General features: G+C 43.9%; 1 protein-coding gene across 2 annotated transcripts in view; it reads right to left on the bottom strand.

Annotated features, from left to right (window-relative positions):
* The window catches only part of FBXW10B (F-box and WD repeat domain containing 10B), a 49,890-nt gene that overhangs the window by 5,793 nt on the left and 21,103 nt on the right, over positions 1 to 22,994 (bottom strand). For both annotated transcript variants that reach the window (XM_028133869.2, XM_028133870.2), the window contains exons 9-12: positions 19,646 to 19,794; positions 18,593 to 18,735; positions 4,113 to 4,271; positions 773 to 1,038 (exon numbers count right to left, since the gene is read on the bottom strand). In XM_028133869.2, coding sequence (XP_027989670.2) covers positions 773 to 1,038; positions 4,113 to 4,271; positions 18,593 to 18,735; positions 19,646 to 19,794 — 717 coding nt within the window. The remainder of the gene's footprint in view (positions 1 to 772; positions 1,039 to 4,112; positions 4,272 to 18,592; positions 18,736 to 19,645; positions 19,795 to 22,994) is intronic.

Raw genomic sequence — 22,994 nt, 5'->3', positions numbered from 1 at the left:
CCTGCACCCTCTCCAATCCAGGACACCTCCAGGGATGTCCGACTGCCCTGCAGAATAGGGCCTAAATCAGCAGTTGAACATCCCTCTCGCAATCCAGGACTGCTGGCTCCTAACCGCTCACCTGCCTGCCTGCCTGATCACCCCTAACCCCTCTGCCTGCCTGCCTGATGCCCCTAACTGCTCCCCTGCCTGCCCGATTGCCCCTAACTGCCTCTTCCTGCATGATCGCCCCTAACCTCTTTGCCTGCCTGCCTGATCGCCCCTAACCACCTCTGCCTGCCTGCCTGATTGCCCCTAACTGCTCTCCCCTGCTGGCATAATTTCCCCTAACCACCTCTGCCTTGGCCCCCACCACCATGGCTTTGTCCAGAAGGATGTCCAGAAGACGTCCAGTCTAATTAGCATATTACCCTTTTATTAATATAGATTTTGTCCTAAGAAAATAATTATGTACCATATGTTTGGCTAGGGGGTGTGGAGGGAGGATGTTGGTTGCTTGCTTTTTGTTTTAATGGCAAGTATAAGGGCTAATATTAGCTACTGTACAAAGATTCTAATAATCTGAAAACTTAGGCCTTGAAAATCAGGAAGTTCCCTTGAGCTGGCTAACAAATTGGTGAATCAAAGAAAATTGCTCCCACCTTCCTTAAAGGTGGGATTTATATAATCAAAAAACCACTGGACAAAATATCCCATGAAGAAACTAGTCCTGGAAGCCGGGGACCTGCTCCAGTGGGTACCACTCTGATGGCCTGGGGGTCAGTTCTCTTACCTGTCGGTGTCCTGGCTCCCTTCAGGAGAATGCGGGACCTATGAGATTTACTTAACAGGGACTCTTGGGCCACCAGGTATTTACTGGATATGGTGCTCCCCAGGTTGGGAATCGGGGTGCTAGTCTTGGAGACAACTTCCAGGAGGTTTTCTTCCCTGTCCTCTTTATCCTTGTTCTTTCTTTGTTTGGCCCGTTCCAGGAAGTACTGCCACTTGATATGCTCAAACTGGAATGTGAGGATATTGCTCTCTGTGTTGATAACCATCCTGGAACGAAAACAAGATTGCCTAGAAAAGGAGCATGAAGGCCACCATGCCCTGCCTCCAGATCTGCATGCCAACTGCTGTCCTGTCCAATTCTCGGCCAAGGAAAATTTCCCAGGAAATTACTGTGCCAGTAGGGGGTGTAGGTTGTTGAATGGTCTAGGATAGCAGGCCATACAGCAGGGCTCATGGGCTCTGTAGCTATTTTGTTGTTGTTGTTGTTATTGTTAATTAAATTTGAACAGGGCACATATGTGTGTTTTTTAAATACGTTGACTTTTTTTAAAACATTTTATTTTATTTTATACTAGAGGCTCATGCATGAAATTTGTGCATAGGGGTGTGTGTCCCTCAGCCCAGCCTGCACCCTCTCCAATCTGGAACCCCTCAAGGGATGTCCAACTGCCGGTTTGGGATTGGGCCTAAACGGGCAGTTGGACATCCCTCTCACAATCTAAGACTGCTGGCTCCCAACTGCTTGCCTATCTGCCTTCCTGATTGCCCCTAACTGCTTCTGCCTGCCAGCCTGATCACCCCCTAACCACTCCCCTGACAGCCTGATTGATGCCTATCTGCTCCCCTGCCAGCCTGTTTGTCCCCAACTGCCCTTCCCTGCTGGCCTGATCACCCACAACTGCTCTCCCTTGCAGACCTGGTCCCTCCCAACTTCCCTCCCCTGCTGGCCATCTTGTGGCAGCCATCTTGTGTCCACATGGGCTCAGTCATCTTTGTCCACATGGGGGCAGCCATCTTGTGTGTTGGAGTGATGGTCAATTTTCATATTATTCTTTTATTAGATAGGAGGATTAGATAGGATAGAGGCCTGGTGCATGGGTGGGGGCCGGCTTGTTTGCCCTGAAGGGTGTCCCGAATCAGGGTGGGGGTTCCCTTGGGGCAAGGGGCGGCCTGAGCAAGGGGCCTGTGGTGGTTTGCAGGCTGGCCACGCCCACTGGCAATCCAAGTGGAGGCCCTTGTATCTGGGATTTATTTATCTTCTATAATTGAAACTTTGTAGCCTTGAGCAGAGCCAAGCCTCCTGCTTGCTCCCTGGCTGCAGCCATTTTTGTTGGGATTTATTTATCTTCTATAATTGAAACTTTGTAGCCTTAAGCAGAGGCCAAGGCAGGCCAGGGCTGCAGAAACTTGGCTTCCTCCATTGCTGGGCACAACTCAAGCCTCCTGCTCTCTCCAGCTCCGTGGCTGGCGCTATTTTTGTTGGTATTTATTTATCTTCTATAATTGAAACTTTGTAGCCTTAAGCAGTGGCCAAGGCAGGCCAGGGCAGGTGGAAAGCTTTACTTCCTCCATTTCCAGGGAAACCCAAGCCTCCTACTCTCTCTGTGGCTGCAGCCATCTTGGTTAGGTTAATTTTCATCCTCTCTCCTAATTGACTGGTGGGCATGGATTGTGGGTATAGCAGAGGTAACGGTAAATTTGCATATTACTCTTTATTAGATAGGATTTTATTGATTTTTTTACAGAGAGGAAAGGAGAGGGATAGAGAGTTAGAAACATTGATGAGAGAGAAACATCAATCAGCTGCCTCCTGCACACTCCCTACAGGGTATGTGCCCACAACTAAGGTACATGCCCTTAACCAGAATCGAACTTGGGATCCTTGAGTCCACAGGCCAACACTCTATCCACTGAGCCAAACCGGTTAGGGCCCAGGACACATATGTTCTAATTACTTTGCTTTTGGAATTAAAATACTTTTAAAAGAATTTCCATTCTTGGAGTGAGTGCCAAGCACCTTGGATGCTTCAGGCAGAAGGCTTAGGCACTTTGCATGAATGTTAGGTCCTGAAATTCACCCTTGTTTTAAGCTCGGCATCCAAATGCCATGTTTCTATTGCTGTGATGGGGATGTAGAAAACTCTTTAATGGGAGAGGTTCCCACCTCAATGATCCTCCAGCCCACTCCCTTTCACTCCATCACTCCAAGGTCTCTGAGCATGCTTTACTTTAGACTGAACATGTAGGATGTTTTAAACCAGGATAGTTTTCATCTTCTCTAATCCCCACTTTAATGACCTGGTGGGAAAGGAGTTCCAAACCAAACCCCCTTCCACCCCCAAGAACTGCCTCCCACCTGCCCATGGCTTCTGTTATTCTCAGAGCAAGCCACTTTCTCTGCTCTACCTGGACCTCCTCTCACCATAAACAAGAAACAGAGACACTGTGCGAAGGTTCCTTTCTGCTCCAAAGGCTGCAATTTTAAGATTGTAACATTTGTGTAAACTCTGTAAGAGAGTGACTTGTTTTGGTTAAAAACATGAATAAAATTTGGGGAATCCTTCCAATTAGAAATCTCTTTCAGACTTATTTTTTACTCAAGCCAAAAGGAAATAGTCTCTCTTCAGATGTCAGGGATGAGAAAAATTCAGGGGTGATTTAAAAAAAAATATATTATTACCTCCTGACTGAACAGTGTTTATTTATTGAGACTTATTACCAGTCCTCCCTCTTTAAGATGAGAAATAGTGAAGTTTCATTAAAGAGAAGGCAATGATTCATGGAGATTAACTTGATGTCTAAAGTGAGTCTGTGGTAGAATTTTTAACAACTGAATTCTACGTGGGTATATTTCACATAATAGCACCCTGAACATGGCATATATCAAGCACAGTACTATATGCAATTAGTCTAGTCCCAGTTCTGGTTTCTGTAAATTCACTTGTTCAGCACTGTCCCAGGGGACATGGGACCCTTTGCCCCTGCCTTTCCCTGCCTCCCCCACATTTGAGCATCTGAAGTGAGGCTGCAGAGATAGTTGGTGGAGCTCTGGGACAGTGAGTGCAGGCTCAGGGAGCAAGCAGGGGCTGCCCATTTCAGAGCTGTGGTCCCTGCAGCTAAGCCATGCTGCACTCACTGCATGAGTTGCCCAGACGTCCAGGACAAATCAAGAGTGATGTGAACCTTGACTGCTAAGTTTGGTGCAAAGTCCACTTAGTCTCCCATGAGACCATGATTCTCCTCCAGGCGAAGCCCAGCTTTACTGCCAGGAAGTCCAGGGCTGGTGTCCCAGAGGAGGCAAAATCATCCAAACAGAATTGTTCATAGCTCGGACCACCCACCTGTTGCTGTCAATAAAGAAGGATAACACGGGATCACCTCTGCCATTGGCTTTCATCACCTTCAGACAGTTCCCATTGAGGAAGTTGTAAATGCGGATCTTGCCATCTGCACAGGCACTGATGACCCGGAGGAAGAGCAGGGCCACGTGGAGAACCTCCCTGGAAGGGGACAGAGCAATAGGCAGGGTCTGTCTTCTGGTAAGCTGCTTGAGACTTTTGTGGTTCAGGGTATTTTGTGAGGAGTTAGTGGTTGTAACTATCCCTGAAGTGATGTTTGGCATCATTTCATAATTATGGATGTAAATCATGGGCCCTCAAGACATGGCTCTACTCATTCCTCCCATTCTGAGATGATTTTTCCTGCAATTTGGTCACAGTGCCACAAGATAGCAAAGTGCAAACGCCTATGTCAAATTTTTGTGGGGTCTGTTTTATAGATGATCATACTTTTATAATTTGATTCCTAGCTATTGACTTCTACAAAAGTCCTGCCAAGAATTATTTTTTTTTTTATTTTAATCCTCATTCCAGGATATGTTTTCATTGATTTTGAGAGATAAAAAGAGGGGAGGGACATGGATCATCGATTGGCTTCCTCCCATATAGCCCTGACCAGGGATCGAACTGATAACTTTTTGGTGCACTGGATGACATTCCAACCAATTGAGCCACCTGGCCAGACTGAATTATTTAACATTTTGATTCCTTTTCAAATAGTATCTATATACATAAAAGGCTAATATGCTAAGTGTCCAACCGTCTGACCAGTTGCTATGACGTGCACTGACCACCAGGGGGCATACACTCAACGCAGGAGCAGCCGTGATGCACACTGGCCGGCACCACAGACTTGGTGCCAACAAACCAACAGTCGGCTTCCCCAAAGTGGGACACAGGAGCTGCCACCACCCCGGAGTGACACCCCACCAAATCGCAGCCAATGCTGCCAAGACCCCATGGCACAAAATGTGGCCCACAGCCCAGCCCAGCCCCAAAATAGTGGCTGTGGGTGCTGGGTAATGACGTTGCAATGCCATGTAGCAACACCTGGCTTCCTCTCCCTAGCGACAACCAGCCTCCTTGCAGTTTCTTCATCCCAGGAACATGACTTGCTTTATAGCCAGGTGCAAACATTTCACACTTTAACCAAATGTCTGTGAAGCGTTTTCCCGTGCCTCATCTCATTTGATCCTCACAGAAGTCCTGGAGTAGGTAGATAGAAGACTCGGTAGAATCTTATTTTCTTTTCTTTAGCTGGGAAAATGAAGATTTAGAAAGCTTATAAACTTGACCTGACTGAAAAGAAGTAAGAAATGGTGGACCTTGAAAATGACTTCAGGTTTTCTCACTGCACAGAATATCATCAAACACTGCTGCAGTTAAATATTTTACCCTTTGTTCGCCCTGCGTGATCTACAATAATAATCTGCTTCATGTTGATATTTACTGCTGTATTGCTGACAATTACCTAAAAGAGAAGTTGGGGTGTTTCACGCTTCACTGGGCTGGAAAAAGTTTAGCTAAATCAGAAAGCAGGTCTAATTAAGCAAGGATATATATATATATATATATATATATATATATATGGCCTGGTGCATGAAATTTGTGCACTGGCGGGGGGTGGGGGGGCGTCCCTCAGTCCAGCCTGCAGCCCTCAGGGGATGTCTGACTGCCAGCTCCTAACTGCTCGCTTGCCTGCCTGGCTGATCGCCCCTAACTGCCTCTGCTTGCTGCCCTGGTCACCTAATAACTGGTCCCCTGCTGGCCTGGTTGCCCCCTAACTGCCCCCTGCTGGCCTGGTCGCCCCCTAACTGCCCCCCTGCCAGCCTGGTCACCCCTTAACTGTCCAGAAGGATGTCAGACATCCAGAAGATGTCTTGTTGACCCGGTCTAATTAGCATATTACCCTTTTATTAGTATAGATAAAAGGCTAAGTTGACTCGTGCATGCATGATACATATAAAGCTCTCACGGGTGCCAACTGCACATGTGTATTTTGATCTGTCATTGTTGATTGTGAATGTCGTTGACACTTCTATTATAGAGAAAGGGCAAATAGTGATATTAAAATATTTCTTCTAATTAATTTATTTTCAATGTGCACAAATTCGTGCACTGGGCCACTAGTTATTAGATAAAGAAAGGAAAAGAGCAAGCAAAGATGCTCATTTTTATATGAAGCAAAAAATCTGGTATTTGAGCAGTTTCTTTTGGGTCTTAAATTGGTAGCTTTCATTTTTCCAGTTAAACATCCTGAAGGAAAACTGTACCCATGTACGAGGTTTATCAGTTCCTTTTTGTGATGACCAGTAAGAAAAGAGACAGGAGCAGGAGATGACTTAGATAGATGCCTCCAACAAATCCTCCCTACAATAGCTGGTCCAAGTGGGACTCCATATATGTGTAGTAATCAGTTCTGAGAGGTGTAATTAACACATTCCTGTTAATGATTCTGAACAGTTGAATTTGATGCCACCAATTTGTTTGATTTTATATGCAAAGCAAGTCCACCCATTCCTGCCATCTCTACCCATCTAAGTCCACCCATGGCTTAGCTCTTAAAACTATCTCTTATCCTCACCCCCCACCCCTGCATGCACTCGCGTGTGCGTGCACACACACACACACACACACACACACACCTCGGTATATGACGGATTCTTTTGGATACAACCTATGTCTATTCATCTTTTCATGCCCTATATTGGGCCTAGCCCATAGCAGGCCCTCAATAAATATTTGTTGAAAAAGTGGGTGTCAGCTTGTGTTTGAGTATGATTATTACTACAGTGTGTTTAAAAAATGACATCATACCATTTAGCATGGACTTTGGTCAGATCTAAGGGCCAGATTAAGACTTTTCAAAGCCCCAACCACTAGCAAAATAGAAATAACAAAGAACTTGAAAGGCAGGAGCATGTTAGCATATCAGAGAGCAGCAAAGAGGCCAATGTGGCTTGAATTCTACCTCATGTGATAGATGATAAAAGGATGGGTGGGGATAGATAGATAGATAGATAGATAGATAGATAGATAGATAGATAGATAGAATAAGTATAAGAAAGTCCAACAAAGTTCTAGGTTTTTTTCAACATGGAAATACAGTGACTTTATTGGTGCCCTTAGTCCACCTGTCAGGGAGTCCAGCACTAGGAAAGATGCCTGGTGGTAGAAGTGTTTAGCTCTTTCTATATCTCTCTTGATCTTGCTGAGCTGGGCCTGCACTTTACATAGGTTTCTATGACACTTGGTAGTTCAGTCTGTACCAGTACAGCCTACTACTAAAAAGCATAGCTTTGGGATCAGAAAACCTGGGATCAAAACCTGATTCTACCCCTTACTGGCTGTGTAACCCTGAGAATGACCTCTCAGTATTCAGTTTACTTCTATGAAGAAGGGATAGTGATTTCTGCCTCAGAGAATCGCTATCAGGAATAAATTAATGAAAGCATTTATAAAACAGTTCAGTAGCTGACATAATTATTATTATGATCCTATCATAGATTAGACTCCTTCCAGGTTTTATCTCTGTCCTATAAATAAGTCATTTGTCTTCTTCTTTGTTAAAATACACTACTAAGAGTGATGTCAATGAAAATGGAGAAGACAAGAATTCTAAAACTCTGCCCTTCCACTAAAGAAATGAAACAAATGGGGGGTGGGGAACCTGTCAGAATTAACTATTTAGGAAATCTGGAAAATAATCAAAGGCTTGTAGCCAGCCAGAAAGCACTTAGACACGAAAAATGGCTTAGTCTTCATATAGACCCTCATCCCATTCCAAACGCCCCAGGCCAGCGGTAGCCATGAAAATAACAGCTCACATTCCTGGTACTGGAGGAAACAGAACAGCCCTCATACACAATGAATTATTTGGCCTACCTTGTGGTTTCCTGGAAACTAACTCAAAACATTTGTCTTTATTTCACCTTACTAGGAACTCACCCAGTGCTAAGGCTGCTGCCTGAGGGAATTTATTGAAAACATTTATAAGCCAGAGTTTTCATCACTGCTTCCCAGGGCAATATATGTCTGTCGGGGCAAACAATTGATTAATCAAAAAGCTTTGGAGAAAAATCTGGGGGATAAAATACATGGGACTTTAAAAAGTTCATACATATTCCTGGGGCTGTGCTCATACTTGGGAAAGAACTGAGAAAGGCCTAAGCGCTCACTCTGGGCTGACCATGATGTTCTATACAAATGGGAAATAAGAGCAAAGGTAGAGTTTTAACATGCGAGGCTGAGTGTTGAAGGCTTCCATCAGTAGGCACACAGGGTACCTTGGCAAAGAATTGGAGGTATTTTCTTTTCAGGTGTTCAAGTAAATCTCTTTCTAGTCACTAGTATACCACCAAGACAATAAAGCGGAGACTTCAGTGGTCAAACAAGACAAAGAATACAGTTACACTAAACAAACAAGCAAAAATACAACAAGCAACAATAAAAACAAACCCCAGAGATGGGAAAGATTTGACTCCCAGAGTTTTCATATTAAAATACTCAAATTGGAAAAAGAGGGAATACTTCCCAACTCATTTTACAAGGCCAACTTTACCCTGATACCAAAACCAGGAAGGACAACACAAAAAAAGGAAATTGCGGGTCAATATCTCTGATTAACATAGATGTAAAAATCCTAAACAAAATACTAGCAAATTTAATATAAAAATACATTAAAAGAGTAATATATCATGATCAAATAGGAATACACTGATGGTTTATTAGCCACAAAGCAATCAAGATGATACATTGATTTAGCAAAATAAAAGATAAAAATCATATGATCATAGCAATAGAAGCAAAGAGAGCATTTGACAAGATATGACATCCATTTATGATTAAAACACTCAATAACATGGATATAGAAGGAAAGTACCTCAACATAATAAAGGCCATATAGGACATACCCTCAGCTGATATCATACCAAATGGTGAAAAACTGAAAACTTACTCTAAGGTTAGGAACAAGACAAGGATGCCCACTCTCGCTGTTATTATTCAATATAGTACTGGAAGTCCTAGCAATCAGGCAAGAAAAATAAGTCAAAGGCATCCAAACTGGGGAAAAAAGAAGTAAAACTGTCACTGTGTGCAGAAGACATGATTCTATATATATAGAAAACCCTAAAGACGTCACAAACACAACTATTCAAAACAATAAAGAAATACAGTAAAGTTGCAGGGTACAAAATCTATATACTAGTCTATATATAAAAATCTGTTGCATTCTTATGTGAAAGCAATGAAATATGAGAAATGAAGAAAACAATCTCATTTACAGTCCCCATAAAAAGAATCTACCTAGGAATAAATTTAACAAAAGAGGTGAAGGACTTGTACACTGAAAACTATAAAACATTGTTGAAAGAAACATAAGGAAATGGGAAAGATATTCCATGATCATGGATTGGAGAATTAATATTGTTAAAATGGCCATATTATCTAAAGCAGTATACAGATTGAATGCAATCCCTGTCAAAATCCCAACAGCGCCCTAACTGGTTTGGCTCAGTGGATAGAGCATTGGCTCTAGGACTGAAGGCTCCCAGGTTTAATTCCAGTCAAGGGCATGTACCTCAGTTGCAGGCTCTTGGCCCTGGTTGGTGGCATGTGGGAGGCAACCAATCGATGTGTCTCTCTCACATCAGTATTTCTGTCTCTCCCTCTCTCTTTGACTCTCTCTCTCTAAAAATAAATAATAAATAAATAAATAAATATTTATTTAGAGAGAGTCAAAGAGAGAGGGAGAGACAGAAATCTGGCCATTGAGAGGCACAGATCCGCTGCCACTGAGGGGGGCTACCCTGCTGTTGAGAGGCGCAGGGGGTGGGACTCCCGCCCCCTGTGCCTCTCAATGGCCAGATCCACGGCCACTGAGGGGGCCTGCTGCGGACACGCAGCTGCGCCTCTCAATGGCAGGGTAGCCAGGTGTCCACGGCAGCCCCCCTCAGGGGCCGTTGAGAGGCGCACAGCAGGGTAGCCCCCCTCATCGGCCGCGGACCATCAAAAGTGGGGGAGCTGGGTGCCTGTCTGCTCTGGCACCAGGCCTTTCAGAAGCCTCCGCCAAGCCATATATATATGTTAAAATGGCCATATTATGTTATATATAAGGATATATATATACTAGAGGCCCAGTGCATGATTGAATCATGCACGTGTAGGGTCCCCTACATGCTTTTGCTTTTCGCAGTGGAGCTGGGTGCCTGTCTGCTCTGGCACCAGGCCTTTCAGAAGCCTCCGCCAAGCCGGAGGCTTCTGAAAGGCCTGGTGCACCAGTGGACAGGCACCCAGCTCCACTGTGAAAAGCAAAAGCATGTAGGGGACCCTACACGTGCATGATTCAATCATGCACTGGGCCTCTAGTATATATATATCCTTATATATAACATAATATGGCCATTTTAACATATATATATATATATATATATATATATATATATTTATATATATATATGTATATGTATATTCTTGAGGGAGGATTAAAAAGAAAAAAATCCCAACAGCATTTCTCACAGAAATAGAACATAAACAAAATCCTCAAATTTGTATGGAACCACAAAAGACCCAAAATAACCAAAGCAATCCCAAAGTGAGGTAAAGGGGGAGTGTAGGGGGGGAGAACAAAGCCAGAGGTATCATACTCTCTGACTTCAAACTATAAAACAAACCTATAGAAATCAAAACAGCATGGCACTGGCAGGAAAACAGACACATAGACCAATGGAACAGAATTGAGAGCCCAGAGATAAACTCACACATATTTGGGCAACTAATTTTCAACAAAAGAGGCAAAAACATACAATGAAGAAAGGGAAGTCTCTTCAATAAATGGTGTTGGGAAAACTGCAAAGTCACATGCAAAGAAATGAAACTAGACTGTGCTCTGACACCATACACAAAATTTAACTCAAAGTGGATTACAAACTTGAATATAACAACTGAAACAATAAGATAAGTAGAAAAAAAAAAACCATAGGCACTAAGCTTATGAACCTTGGTCTCAGAGGGGTCTTTGTAAACTTCTCTCCAAAGGTAAGGGAAGTAAGAGTAAAAATAAATGAATGGAAGTACATCAAATAAAAAAGCTTCTTCACAGCTGAAGAAACCATCAACAAAACAAAAGAGCAACCAACTGAATGGGAAAAGATATTTGCAAATGACACATCCACTAAGGGACTAATATCCAAAATGTATAAATAACTCATACAACTCAGCAAGAAAAAAAAAAAAATCCCATTTTTAAAAAATGGGCAGAGGACTGCAATAGATAGTTTTCCAAAGAAGGCATACAAATGGCCAATGGATACGTGGAAAAATGCTCAACATCACTAGTTATACTGAAAATTCAAATTAATACCACAATGAGGTATCACCTCACATTCATTAGAATGGCTATCCTACCTAGTAAAATAGTAATATGCAAATTGACCGCATCTCTGCTACATCCAAGCCATGCCCACCAGCCAAAGCCATGCCCACCCACCTATCAGGGCAAGTATGCAAATTACCTAACAAAGTTGGCGGTTAATTTGCATACACTGAGGGAGGGAGGAGTGAAGACTGAAGACAACTTAGAAAGAAGAGGGAGGAAAAGTGGAAAGCAAGATGGCTGCCAGAGGGAAAGCCCGGGTGGGGGGGGCGGGGCAGGGCAGGGCGGGGTGGAGCTGAGCGGGGCGGGCAGCAGTGGCACGCGGGTGCAGGCGCGGAGGCTGCAACGGCAGCGGCAGTGGCAGCGCACACGGCCCCGTGGCCACTTGCAGGATTCTTTCTGCAAATGGGCTACTAGTTATCAATAAGACAAGAAATAGCGAATATTGGAGAGGATATGGAGAAAAGGGAACCCTCATACATTGCTGGTGGGACGTAAATTGGTGCAGCCACTATGGAAAATAGTGTGGAGGTTTCTCAAAAACTGAGAATAGAGCTACCATGTGACCCAGAAATGCCTCTTCTGGGTATTGAAAATATTTATTCATAAAGATAGATGTACCTTGCCCTGACTGGTTTGGCTCAGTGGATAGAGTGTCGGCCTGTGGACTGAAGGGTCCAAGGTTAGATTCTGGTCAAGGGCATGTACCTTGGTTGTGGGCACATCCCCAGTAGGAGGTGTGCAGGAGGCAGCTGATCGATGTTTCTCTCTTATCGATGTTTCTATCTCTCTATATCTCTCCCTTCCTCTCTGTAAAAAATAAATAAAATATATTTTAAAAAAAGATAGATGTACCGCTATTCTCATTACAGCATTATTTACAATAGCCAAGACATGGAAACTACTCAATTTTTGTTTGATTGAATGAAGAAGACATGATACATCCTCTCTAATAAAAGAAAAACATGCAAATTGACCGTACCTTCGCTATACCCACAAGCCACACCCACCAGCCAATCAGGGCGTGTATGCAAATTAACCCAACCAAGATGGTGGTTAATTTGCATATCCAGGCACAGAGTGAAGACTGAAGACAGCATAAAAGGAAGCCAAGCTCTGCAGAAGGGAGTGAAGCTGCAGAGAAGCAAGCAAGCAGGGCAGCGGAGAAGGGAGGGAAGCAGGCGGGGCAGGGGAGAAGGGAGGGAAGCAGGCAGGGCAGTGGAGACCACAGCAGGAAGCCCTATTGCAGGAATCTTCCTGCAACGGGCCTCTAGTATTTATATAATGTTATTAACCAATGTTAGCCCTATAAATTTAATAAAAAATAAAATATTCAAGTTGTCCAGTGTTCAAAAAAATTATCTATAATAATAAAAGCGTAATATGCTAATTAGACCAGATGTCCTTCTGGACGACCTTCCAGGTGTAACTGGGGCTGCGAGGGAAGCCTGGGTTCCAGGTGCCAGTGGGAAGCCAGTGCTGGCAGCAGGGGGAAGGAAGGCCTACTGTTGCACAAATTTCATGCATCAGGCCTCTAGTATAAACATAAAAATACTAGAAAGTATAGTCCATATATAATGAAAAAAGTAATCAGTAGAAATTGTCCCCAGGAAACCCAGTGGTTTGACTTACTAAACAAAGATTGTAAATCATCTATTTTAAATAATTTCAAATAGCTAATGGTAAACATGTTCAAAACTAAAGAAAATCATTAGAACAGTCTCTCACCAAATAGAGAATATCAATAGAGTTAGAAATTATAAAAGGAGCCAAATTGAAATTTTGGAGTTGCAAATGTCAATAACTGAAATGAAAATTCACTAGAGGGGTTCAACAGCAGAAGGAAGCAGGCAGAAGAAGCAAAGTACTTGAATAGAGGTCAATTGAGATTATCCAATCTGAAGAACAGAGAAAAAAAAATGAACAAAGCCTCGGAAGCCTTTGTGACATCATCAAACCTCAGCATTTGCAAAACAGGAGCCCCAGAAAGAGAGAAGGGGTAGAAAGTATATTTGAAGAAATAATGGCTCAAAATTTTACAAATATGGTGAAAAAGTAATCTACACATCTAAGAAGCTCAGCAAGCTTTAAATAAAATAAACTCAAAGAGATCTATATCTCAACATATCATAATCAACTGTAAAAAGCCGAAGACAAAGAGAGCTTGGGAAGCAGCAAGGACAAGCAGCTCATTACATGAAAAGGATCCTCAATTACATTAAATTATTTCTCATCAGAAACAATGGAGGCCAGAAGAATGAAGTAACATATTCAAAGTGCTGAAACAAAAATGAATAACTATAAACTAAGAATTACATATCCATAAAAACCGTCCTAAAAAATCGATAAATTAAGATATTGCCAAATAAACAAAAACTGAGAGTTTGTCACTAGCCGACCTACCTTATATAAAATGCTACATAGAGTCCTTTGGGTTGAAATGAAAGGACACTAAGTAGCAATTCAAATCCACATGAAATAAAGAGCATCAGTAAAGGTAACTATCTAGGTACTAGTAAATATAAGAAAACAATATAAAGGTATCTTTTGTTTATAACTCTTTTTTCTATTTCATTTAAAGACAGCCGCTGATGGATACACAGACATAAAGCAATTTCTGATAATAAGAGTATAAAGGAGAGGACAGGAGCACACTTTTTGCATACTATTGAAATTAGGTTAATATTAATGTGAATTAGATTATTATAAAGTAAGATGTTAATTATAATCCCCAGGACAAATACTAAGAAGATAAATCAAAATAGATAGGGGAAAAAAAGACAAGGGAATTAAAATAACATACTAGGAAATATCCTTTTAAGACCAAAGAAGGCAATAATAGAAAAGCTGAGGAATAAAAAATACATTAAGACAAATAGTAAAATGGTAAAATAAGTTATTTTTATATTAAATGTAAAGGGATTAAGCTCTTCAAATAAAAGACAGAGATTGGAAGAAAAGATTAAAAACAGCATGATTCAATTGTATGCTGTCTACAAGAGACTCCTGTTAGAATAAAAATCACAGTGAGGTTAAATGGAAAAGAATGAAAAAAGATAATCCATATGAAACAAGAGCTGAAGTGGCTACACTAATATCATGCAAAATAGACTTGCAAACAAAATTGCTAATAGAGTAAAAAAGGACATTATATAATGACAAAAGGGTGAAGAAGATGTAACAATTATAAGTGCATATTTACCTAACTACATTATTCCAAAATACATGAGGCAAAACTCACATAACTAAAGGGAGAAATAGACAACTCAGCAATCAGAGATGAAGACTTCAATACCACACTTTAAATAATGGCTAGGTCAACTAGACTGAAGATAAGCAAGGAAAAAGATCTGAAAAACATTAGGAACCAACTAGACCTAACAGACATATACAAAACATTCCAACAAATACCAGCAGAGTGCACATGAACCTCTAGAGCATATGGAACTTTCTCTAGGATAGGCCTTACGTTAGGTCAAGTAACACATCACAATAGGTTTTGAAAGATTAAATCATATTAAGTTCTTTGACTATAATAAATTAACTTAGAAATAAATAACAGAAGGAAACATGGAAAATTTGCTCATAGGGAAATACATAGCAGTAGATTCCTACATTTCTCTAATCAATAACTTAACTTTCACCTTTAAAAAACTAGAAAAAGAAGGTCAAACTAAATGCGAACCACAGAGAAGGAAAATAAAGCTTGAAGCAGAAATCAATGAATTAGGGAATTGAAAAATCAATGAAACCAAAAGTTGATTCCTTGAAAAGATGAAAAAACCTTTGGCTAAACAACTGACAATTATTTACTTAGACTGACCAAGAAACTAAGAGAGAAAACTGAAATCACTAAAATCAGAAATGAAGCAGAGCACATTCCTATTGACTGATGGAAATGTTCTCTAATTAGATAGCAGTGATGGTTGTACAACATTACGAATATACTAAAAACCACTGAATTGTACACTATGACTTCTATGTTATACAAATTCTATCTTTATTTAAAAATTTAAAAAGGTATTATTATAAAACATTAAAGAATAAAGGATGTGTCTTTTTAAAGATACTACAGAGTACAAAACTTTTCTAGGGATTATCATTTCTATCTCTCCGACTTTGTATCCTCTAATTTTATTTCTCTTATCCCTTGTCTCCCACACTATATACATAATCTTAATTTTGGCGGAAAAAAATGTTAGGTCAAGAAGACAGATAGCAACTATGTCTGTTTTTACACCTCTCTCATATTCAAAAGATGGATATCAGTCCAATCATGACAACTCTCCAGAAAGGCAATCTATCAAATTAGTCCTTATTAAAAATCAATTGAGAATATTTATTGAGCACTTATCAGTACATATACACAAGAGATGAGTAGGAGGAGGAGCCCCATAAACAAGAGCATTGACCATGTCCGCCATCTGTCTATAGATTCACTGTAACTATTCAAGGTATCAAGAACCAATGTGAATGGTATGTTGGGGCTCCCATTCAATGGGAGTGATAATGGTTTAAGAATGTCTCATAGCTGAGGTTGGAGTGGGAGGCTCATGGATTGGTGGAATAGTGACTAAAATACTGGGTTTTCTGGGAACAAATTATTTTCCAATACTTAAACTAAATCCTACCGAATTGTGGTTGGGAGGTTTTAAAAACATATAGTTACAAATTTCAGATGACATAATAAGGTTTGACTCCCTCCTTGGGGTCCAGGTTTGACATGCTAGGAGAGTTGCTGTCAGTCACCTAAGGGTTGGATAAATCACCAGACACAGGCCCTTCCCAGTACCCACTCATCAAGAATGCAGTCACACACCACAGACAGAGGATACCTATCTATATAAAAGGCTAATGTGCTAAGTGTTCCTCCCTCTGTCTGACCAGTCGCTCTGATGCACACTGACCACCAGGGGGCAGATGCTCAACGCAGGAGCTGCTGGCTGCAATGACTTGGCAGCAGTGGTTCTCAGTGACGCACCCTGAACCAGAGAGGTGGGAGCACGATTTCTCATGGGGCTGTGCGATTCCACCTTCAGCCGTGGGTTATGTTGTTGCTGGGGCACTGTCGGGCCCCGAATCTGGTTTACTGCACACTTGTGTTTGCATTCCACACCTTGTACGACAACAACTTTGCAGAGTGCCCTCTCGCACTCTGGGACCCCTCAGGGGATGTCGGAGAGCCAGTTTCGGCCTGAACTCCACAGGCCAGGCCGAGGGACCCCACCTGCCGGAAGGACCTCCCCCTCACTCCACAGATGCCTTTCAAGCCATGGCACTACCCCAGGTGTGGCCAGCTAGGGAGGGATGGTGGGAGGTTGGCTCCATGGCAGGTCTGGCCCATCTTGCCCAGTCCCACCCCACCAGCCACCTTCTAATTAATTTCCTTTCAATGTGTATGAATCCGTGCACCAAGTCACTAGTACACATATATACCCAAATCCCCTTCTACCTGCTATGAAGCCAGTGTGCCTGCCAAGTTCTTTGGAGGGTATAAGGAAATTTAGGGACATATTTTACTAAATAGCTATCTCCTGATAGATCCCACTGGAAGTTCCATTTACTCTTTTAATCAATTGGGGTAGCATTCATTCCCTGGGGTTGTTTATATTGCACTCAGAGGAAAAATAATTATTCACATAGTACTGGAGTGGCACAGAACAGCCTGTAAAACCTTTGTCCATGGCAAACCCATTAAGTGGCCACAATACCCTTTCCAAATAAGCCCCAATGTGACCTCAGACTACTTCTCAAATGGCTCTAAGCAGCCACCACCACTAAATTGGGATTGGAATTGTAAAATGAAATCCATTTCTGTCCTGGAATAGAATTGAGCCCACAGACTTTAAGTAAGCTCCTTCTCTAAGCCCTCAGTTAGTATTTTCAATTACACTTGACATTCAGTGTTATATTAGTTTTAGGTGTACAGCATAGTGATTAGACATTTATATAATTTAAGAAGTGATCCCCCAATAAGTCTATTATCCACCTGGCATCATACAGTTATTACAGTACTAGGAGCCCGTTGCACGAAGTTTCGTGCAATAGACTTTTCCTTCACCTGGCTGCCGGCACCAGTTATCCTCCAGCAGCAGTTTTCCTGTGGCCACCCGCCAATCAGAGAGCCTCCCGCCAGCAAGATCGGCTACCCTGAGAGGAACTCCGATCGGGAGGCGCTCCGATCGGGCGGGTGGCCAGAGGAAACTGCTGCTGGGGGAAAACTGGTGCCAGCAGCCACGCAATTGGCCACCCCCACCAGTGTCTTCCGCAACGCCGGCCTAAGCAGCGCCGGCCATTTAAGCAGGTGGGAGGAGCAGGGGTCGGAGACTTGCGAGTCCCCGACCCCCGCCACCCTGAGTCCCGCCCCCCCCCCCCCGCCTCCAGCCGGCCCCATCGTGGGCGTAGCGGAGTGATGCATATTACCATTTTATTAGGTATGATTATTGACTATATTCCCTATACTGTAACTTATATCCCCCCCCACAATGACTATTTTGTAACTATCAATTGCAGTTATCACTTCTTTTACATTTTTCACTCAGCTTGCTATTCACACACATCTGGCAACCATCAGTTTCTATCAGTCTGTTTCTGTTTTGTTTGTTCATTTATATTGCTCTTTAGATACCACATATAAGTTAAGCATATCAAACAGAAGGCCCTCAATTATTTTTAAAACTTTCCACTTGGAACACTTCAAGCTTTTGTGAACACAAGCTTCCTGGGGTAAACACCAATTCCAAACATATTAAGTTTACTGGAATTGGCATTATTTGGGACAGTTCTGCCAAAATCCAGACATTTAGTAGGTAACAGATATCAGTATTCATGTGTGTCATACGTATAACATTTCAAACATTTCTCTAAATCCACATCTAGTATTGTTGTTTCTTAAGAGAAACAAGTGAGGGTGGTAGAGGGACTGGCCAAACAGAGTGGGTGGTAGGTAACAGGTAAAGGAGGAAAAAAAAGAAATGGGTGAGGAGCAAAGAGGACAAAAGGTCAGTAGACAGCAGAAGGGACTGATCTGCCAAAAATCAAGATCGAGGCTATGACAGGAAAAGGAGAGAGCACTACATGCTTCAGACTGGGCTTTCCTGGCACATACTTGGGATGCTTGTAGGCCATGAGGCATCGCTCATACTTTCCCACCATGCTCCAGGCCATGACTAGGCCATCAACACTTCCCGAGAGGAGATGCCACTGGTCAAAGCACAGGCACTTCACAGCTCCCTCATGGCCGCTGAGAATCTGCAAGAAAAGTTGCTCCTGTTTTCAGCCAATCCTCAACTCAAAGTGTGACTCCTCCAAGGGCCAAAGCTGGAAGCTTCTTTAGGTAAATTACAAAGCCACTCTCCACCAATCTATGAGTACTGCTCACTTGGTATTTAGCTAGCCAACTTTACTTTTGCTCTAAGGAGGCTCCCTCTCTCCAGAGCTCCCTCCCCAGTGAAGGGCGAATGGATCAGGGAGAAGACTGCTGTTGGGTCTGTGGCTGAGGCAGGCCCATCTCTTTGGAGTACCAGAGAGGGCCGGGATCATTGTCCTCTTCTGCCAGAAGGAGAAGGGCCAGGTGTTCCATCCCCAGCTCCTTACCAGGACCCAGTGGGCACCTGTGGCATCCTTGTGCCTGCAAATGCTGGTTAGACCACAGTGACAACAAGATTAGTGGTAAAAAGCTGTGACCCTGTGCTCCTGGCATAAATGATATCTCACCACCACCCACGAGGGCCAGGGGGTTTCAAATCCAGCAAGAACATTTTATGTATTTGAACATTCAGGCACTTTCAATACAGCCAACGTTCTCATCAGAGAGTAAGGGGAAAAACCATTGGGATTTTGTTCCTTCCCTTACCCATGCCAGAATCAGGGTAGAATATTCTCTATTGCTGTAAAAATATCCTGAGCCCATACATAATGTCTAATCAGAATGCAGCCTTCCTATACCACCCCCATGACAACATGGGTCACATGGGCCCTGACCCTCCACCAACAGTCAATGGCCCACTTTTTTTGGAGGGGGGCTTCCCCTTCAGTTCTTTAGGACTGCCCTTCTGGTGACTGTAACTCAATTGCTCCAAGGTTGTCTAGGAGCGACCATCAGTCTCCTCCAATCCATCACCGCCAGTGCCCCATTCCCTCCACAGCCTACTGCCCCCACCTTTACCACCTGAGCCAGGACAATGTGCCACACTTTCACTATTCCTCGCTCACAACTGCTCACGATGTAGGTGTCATTGATCCTGGTGGCTAAGATGGGGTCTTTGTGTTTAAACGTCTTCAGGCACTTCCCCGTGTCTACATCCCACTCTGAAAGAGAGGAGAGAGAAAGGCGAGGTCAGACAGAGGGATGAGAGCAGGTTACAGGTTTGTTCAGCACCCCATCACAGAAGCTAAGACTAGTGGAGCCTGTCAAGTCAGACCCCATGAGGCCTTGTGCACCTAGGCCCGGGTGAGGCCACGTGCCCCTGGGTCTGGGAGAGGCCACGCACCCCTGGGTCCGTGTGAGACCATGTGTCCCTGGATCCGGGTAAGGCCTCGCGCACCTAGGCCCGGGTGAGGCCACGTGCCCCTGGGTCTGGGAGAGGCCAAGCATCCCTGGGTCCGGGTGAGACCATGTGTCCCTGGATCCGGGTGAGGCCTCGTGCACCAGGCCCGGGTGAGGCCACGTGCCCCTGGGTCTGGGAGAGGCCACGCCCCTGGGTCCGGGTGAGACCTGGGTCCCTGGATCCGGGGAGGCCTCGTGCACCTAGGTCCAGGTGAGCCACGTGCCCCTGGGTCTGGGAGAGGCCACGCACCCCTGGGTCCGGGTGAGACCATGTGTCCCTGGATCCGGGTGAGGCCTCGCGCACATAGGCCTGGGTGAGGCCACGTGCCCCTGGGTCTGGGAGAGGCCAAGCGCCCCTGGGTCCGGGTGAGACCATGTGTCCCTGGATCCGGGTGAGACCTCGTGCACCTAGGCCCGGGTGAGGCCACGTTCCCCTGGGTCTGGGAGAGGCCAAGCGTCCCTGGGTCCGGGTGAGACCATGTGTCCCTGGATCCGGGTGAGACCTCGTGCACCTAGGCCCGGATGAGGCCACGTGCCCCTGGGTCTGGGAGAGGCCAAACGTCCCTGGGTACGGGTGAAGTCGGATCCTGGGTCCGGGTGAGGCCGTGTGCCCCTGGATCCATCTGGGTGAGGCTGGGTCTCAGGCCCGGGTGAGGCCACGCGCCCCTTGGGTATGGGTGTGGCCACGTGCCCCTCAATCCGGGTGACGCCGTGCCCCTGGGTCCGGCCGAGACCAAACCAGAGGGAGTCGGACCTCCGTTACCACCATTTGTCCACCATCCAGAGCTGAGGGGTCAGTGCTGACATGTACACATAAGGAACTGCTGGACATTGAAATTGGGTCTCAAAAGAACTGTTGGTCCAGGGGGAAGCTCGCTACAGACTGATTCATTTGCCTGTCAGCATAACTATTATTGCTCGTCTCACATTCAGTTCTTATAAGTATATATCTAGTGACATATGATCTTGCTCATCTAGGGGAAATGATGAACAACATAGACTGAGGAACAAGAACAGAACCAGAAGCAAGGAGGCATCGATCGGACTATCGGGCCTCAGAGGGAGGATAGGGGAGGGTGGGGGGAGGGGGAGAGTTCAACCAAAGGACCTGTATGCAAGCATATGAGCCTATCCAACGGTTAAGTTCAACAGGGGGTTGGGGCATGCGTGGGGAGAGGGGTGGGATGGGAATGGGGGGATGAGGACAAATATGTGACACCTTAATCAATAAAGAAATTAAAAAAAAAATTCATCTGTCCCCATCTTGACTCTTCTATTAACTTTGAAAAAAAAAAAAAAAGTCAGACCCCAAAAGATCTTAGTCTGGCCCAGCACCCCCACAGTTTCACCAACAGCTCCATGTACCTGCAACACAGGGCTCCCTAATCACAGGCCCTTGGGAGATCCAGCAATGCCTAAATCATGGCTCTAACTGAGGAACTTAGCCTTGGGGTGCAAGTGCTGGACAGCTCATCTCCAATGATACTTCTCAAGCCTAAAAAATTCTTGCCATGGAGATGTTGAAAAAATCATAGCACGTGTTTCGTGGCATCATCTTTCAAGATGCTATGCTCCTGACTGACACCTTCCATCCCCAAAAGAAAAGAAAGCTGTCTATTTCCATTTACATTTTTTTAATATTTCTGAAGCTAATTTGGATTGTACTAATTGAGAGGTTATCACAGCTTGGGGCAGGTTTAGTGCTGCTTCTACATAGATGGTGCTAGAGCTTCTACATAGATGGTGCCCAGTGTACTGTAAGATGGATGGATATGAAAATAAATGGGGGAGTGGAAGAACAGAGCTTAAAGGTAAAAATTGAAAGTGTGCATCATGAATTCAGGGATAAGACTGTTACAGTCAGCTTCATCAGCCCTAAAGTACCTCCCCGGCAGCAGAATGAATAACCTAAGACAAAATGACCACAGCTAATATTTATATAGCACTGCCAACAAGCCCAGCATCATTCAAATTGCTTGACATGTATTAACTCATCTTCACAAGACAAATACTATTATTATTTCCCACTGTACAGAGGGGGGAACTGAGGCATAGAGAGGTTCAGTAACCTGAATCACACAGGCGATTAGCATATTACGCTGGGATTAGAACCCCGGGAGTCTGGATCCAGAGGTTATGCTCTTAACCATGTATACCAGATTAACTTTAAGTATGTTTTTCTTATTTTACATACATACTGGCTCTTTTATTAAATTAGATGTGTGAAACTTGAAATGCTAATTAAAATATTCTTGGGAAGGGGCCCTGATTTAAAGAATTTAAAACATGGGGAGTTACCTTTCAGGCCTCCTATTGTCTCTTTCTCCTGGGTTTTGGTGACCCAGGCAGGTGGGAAGAGCCCAGGGGCTGCTGGCAGGGCCAGGCTTAGGGTAAGAGAGATCTTTTGATAGTTTTTGCATCATGTGTATTAGTTTTGACTTTTCAATGCTGCATTAAAATATGTAATTTGATTATGAGGTTTTATTGGTGCTCCCTCAAGTTTTATACCTGAGTTAAAGGCCTTAACTCCCTTTGCCCTAGTTCGGCTCTGCCTGTGGTCTCACAGGATTCTCTCAAGCTTGAGGCCTTGTCTACCCTTGCATCTTCAGACCCTCACCCTTTCATCCTTTCTGCTCTACTCCTTAAAGCAATCATGGCAACAAGACACATTCAGATCAAGGAGAGCAAAAAGGTAGGGAGTATCTTAAGCAGGTCTAAGTGTTTTCGTATGTGTCACCACTCTTTCTCCCTTTTCCACATCTTTTTCTTCCACCTGCCCCTAATATGCTGTGGTTTTTGGGTCCCTTGCTTTTCTTCTTGTCACTTTTTCCTCTGGATTTGCAGGGAACTTCTCACCCATACCTAGAGCTTCCATCTTTCATTATCATTACTAACCACCAAATCAACATACCTGGAGCTCCAGACTGGTGTAGTCACACCTGCATCTTCCTACTGCAATTCT

The sequence above is a fragment of the Eptesicus fuscus genome, chromosome 20, assembly GCF_027574615.1.
Source record: "Eptesicus fuscus isolate TK198812 chromosome 20, DD_ASM_mEF_20220401, whole genome shotgun sequence".
In the NCBI taxonomy this organism is placed as follows: domain Eukaryota; kingdom Metazoa; phylum Chordata; class Mammalia; order Chiroptera; family Vespertilionidae; genus Eptesicus; species Eptesicus fuscus.
Note: the sequence above shows the minus strand (reverse complement) of the source record. Positions and strands in the feature narration are given on the sequence as shown.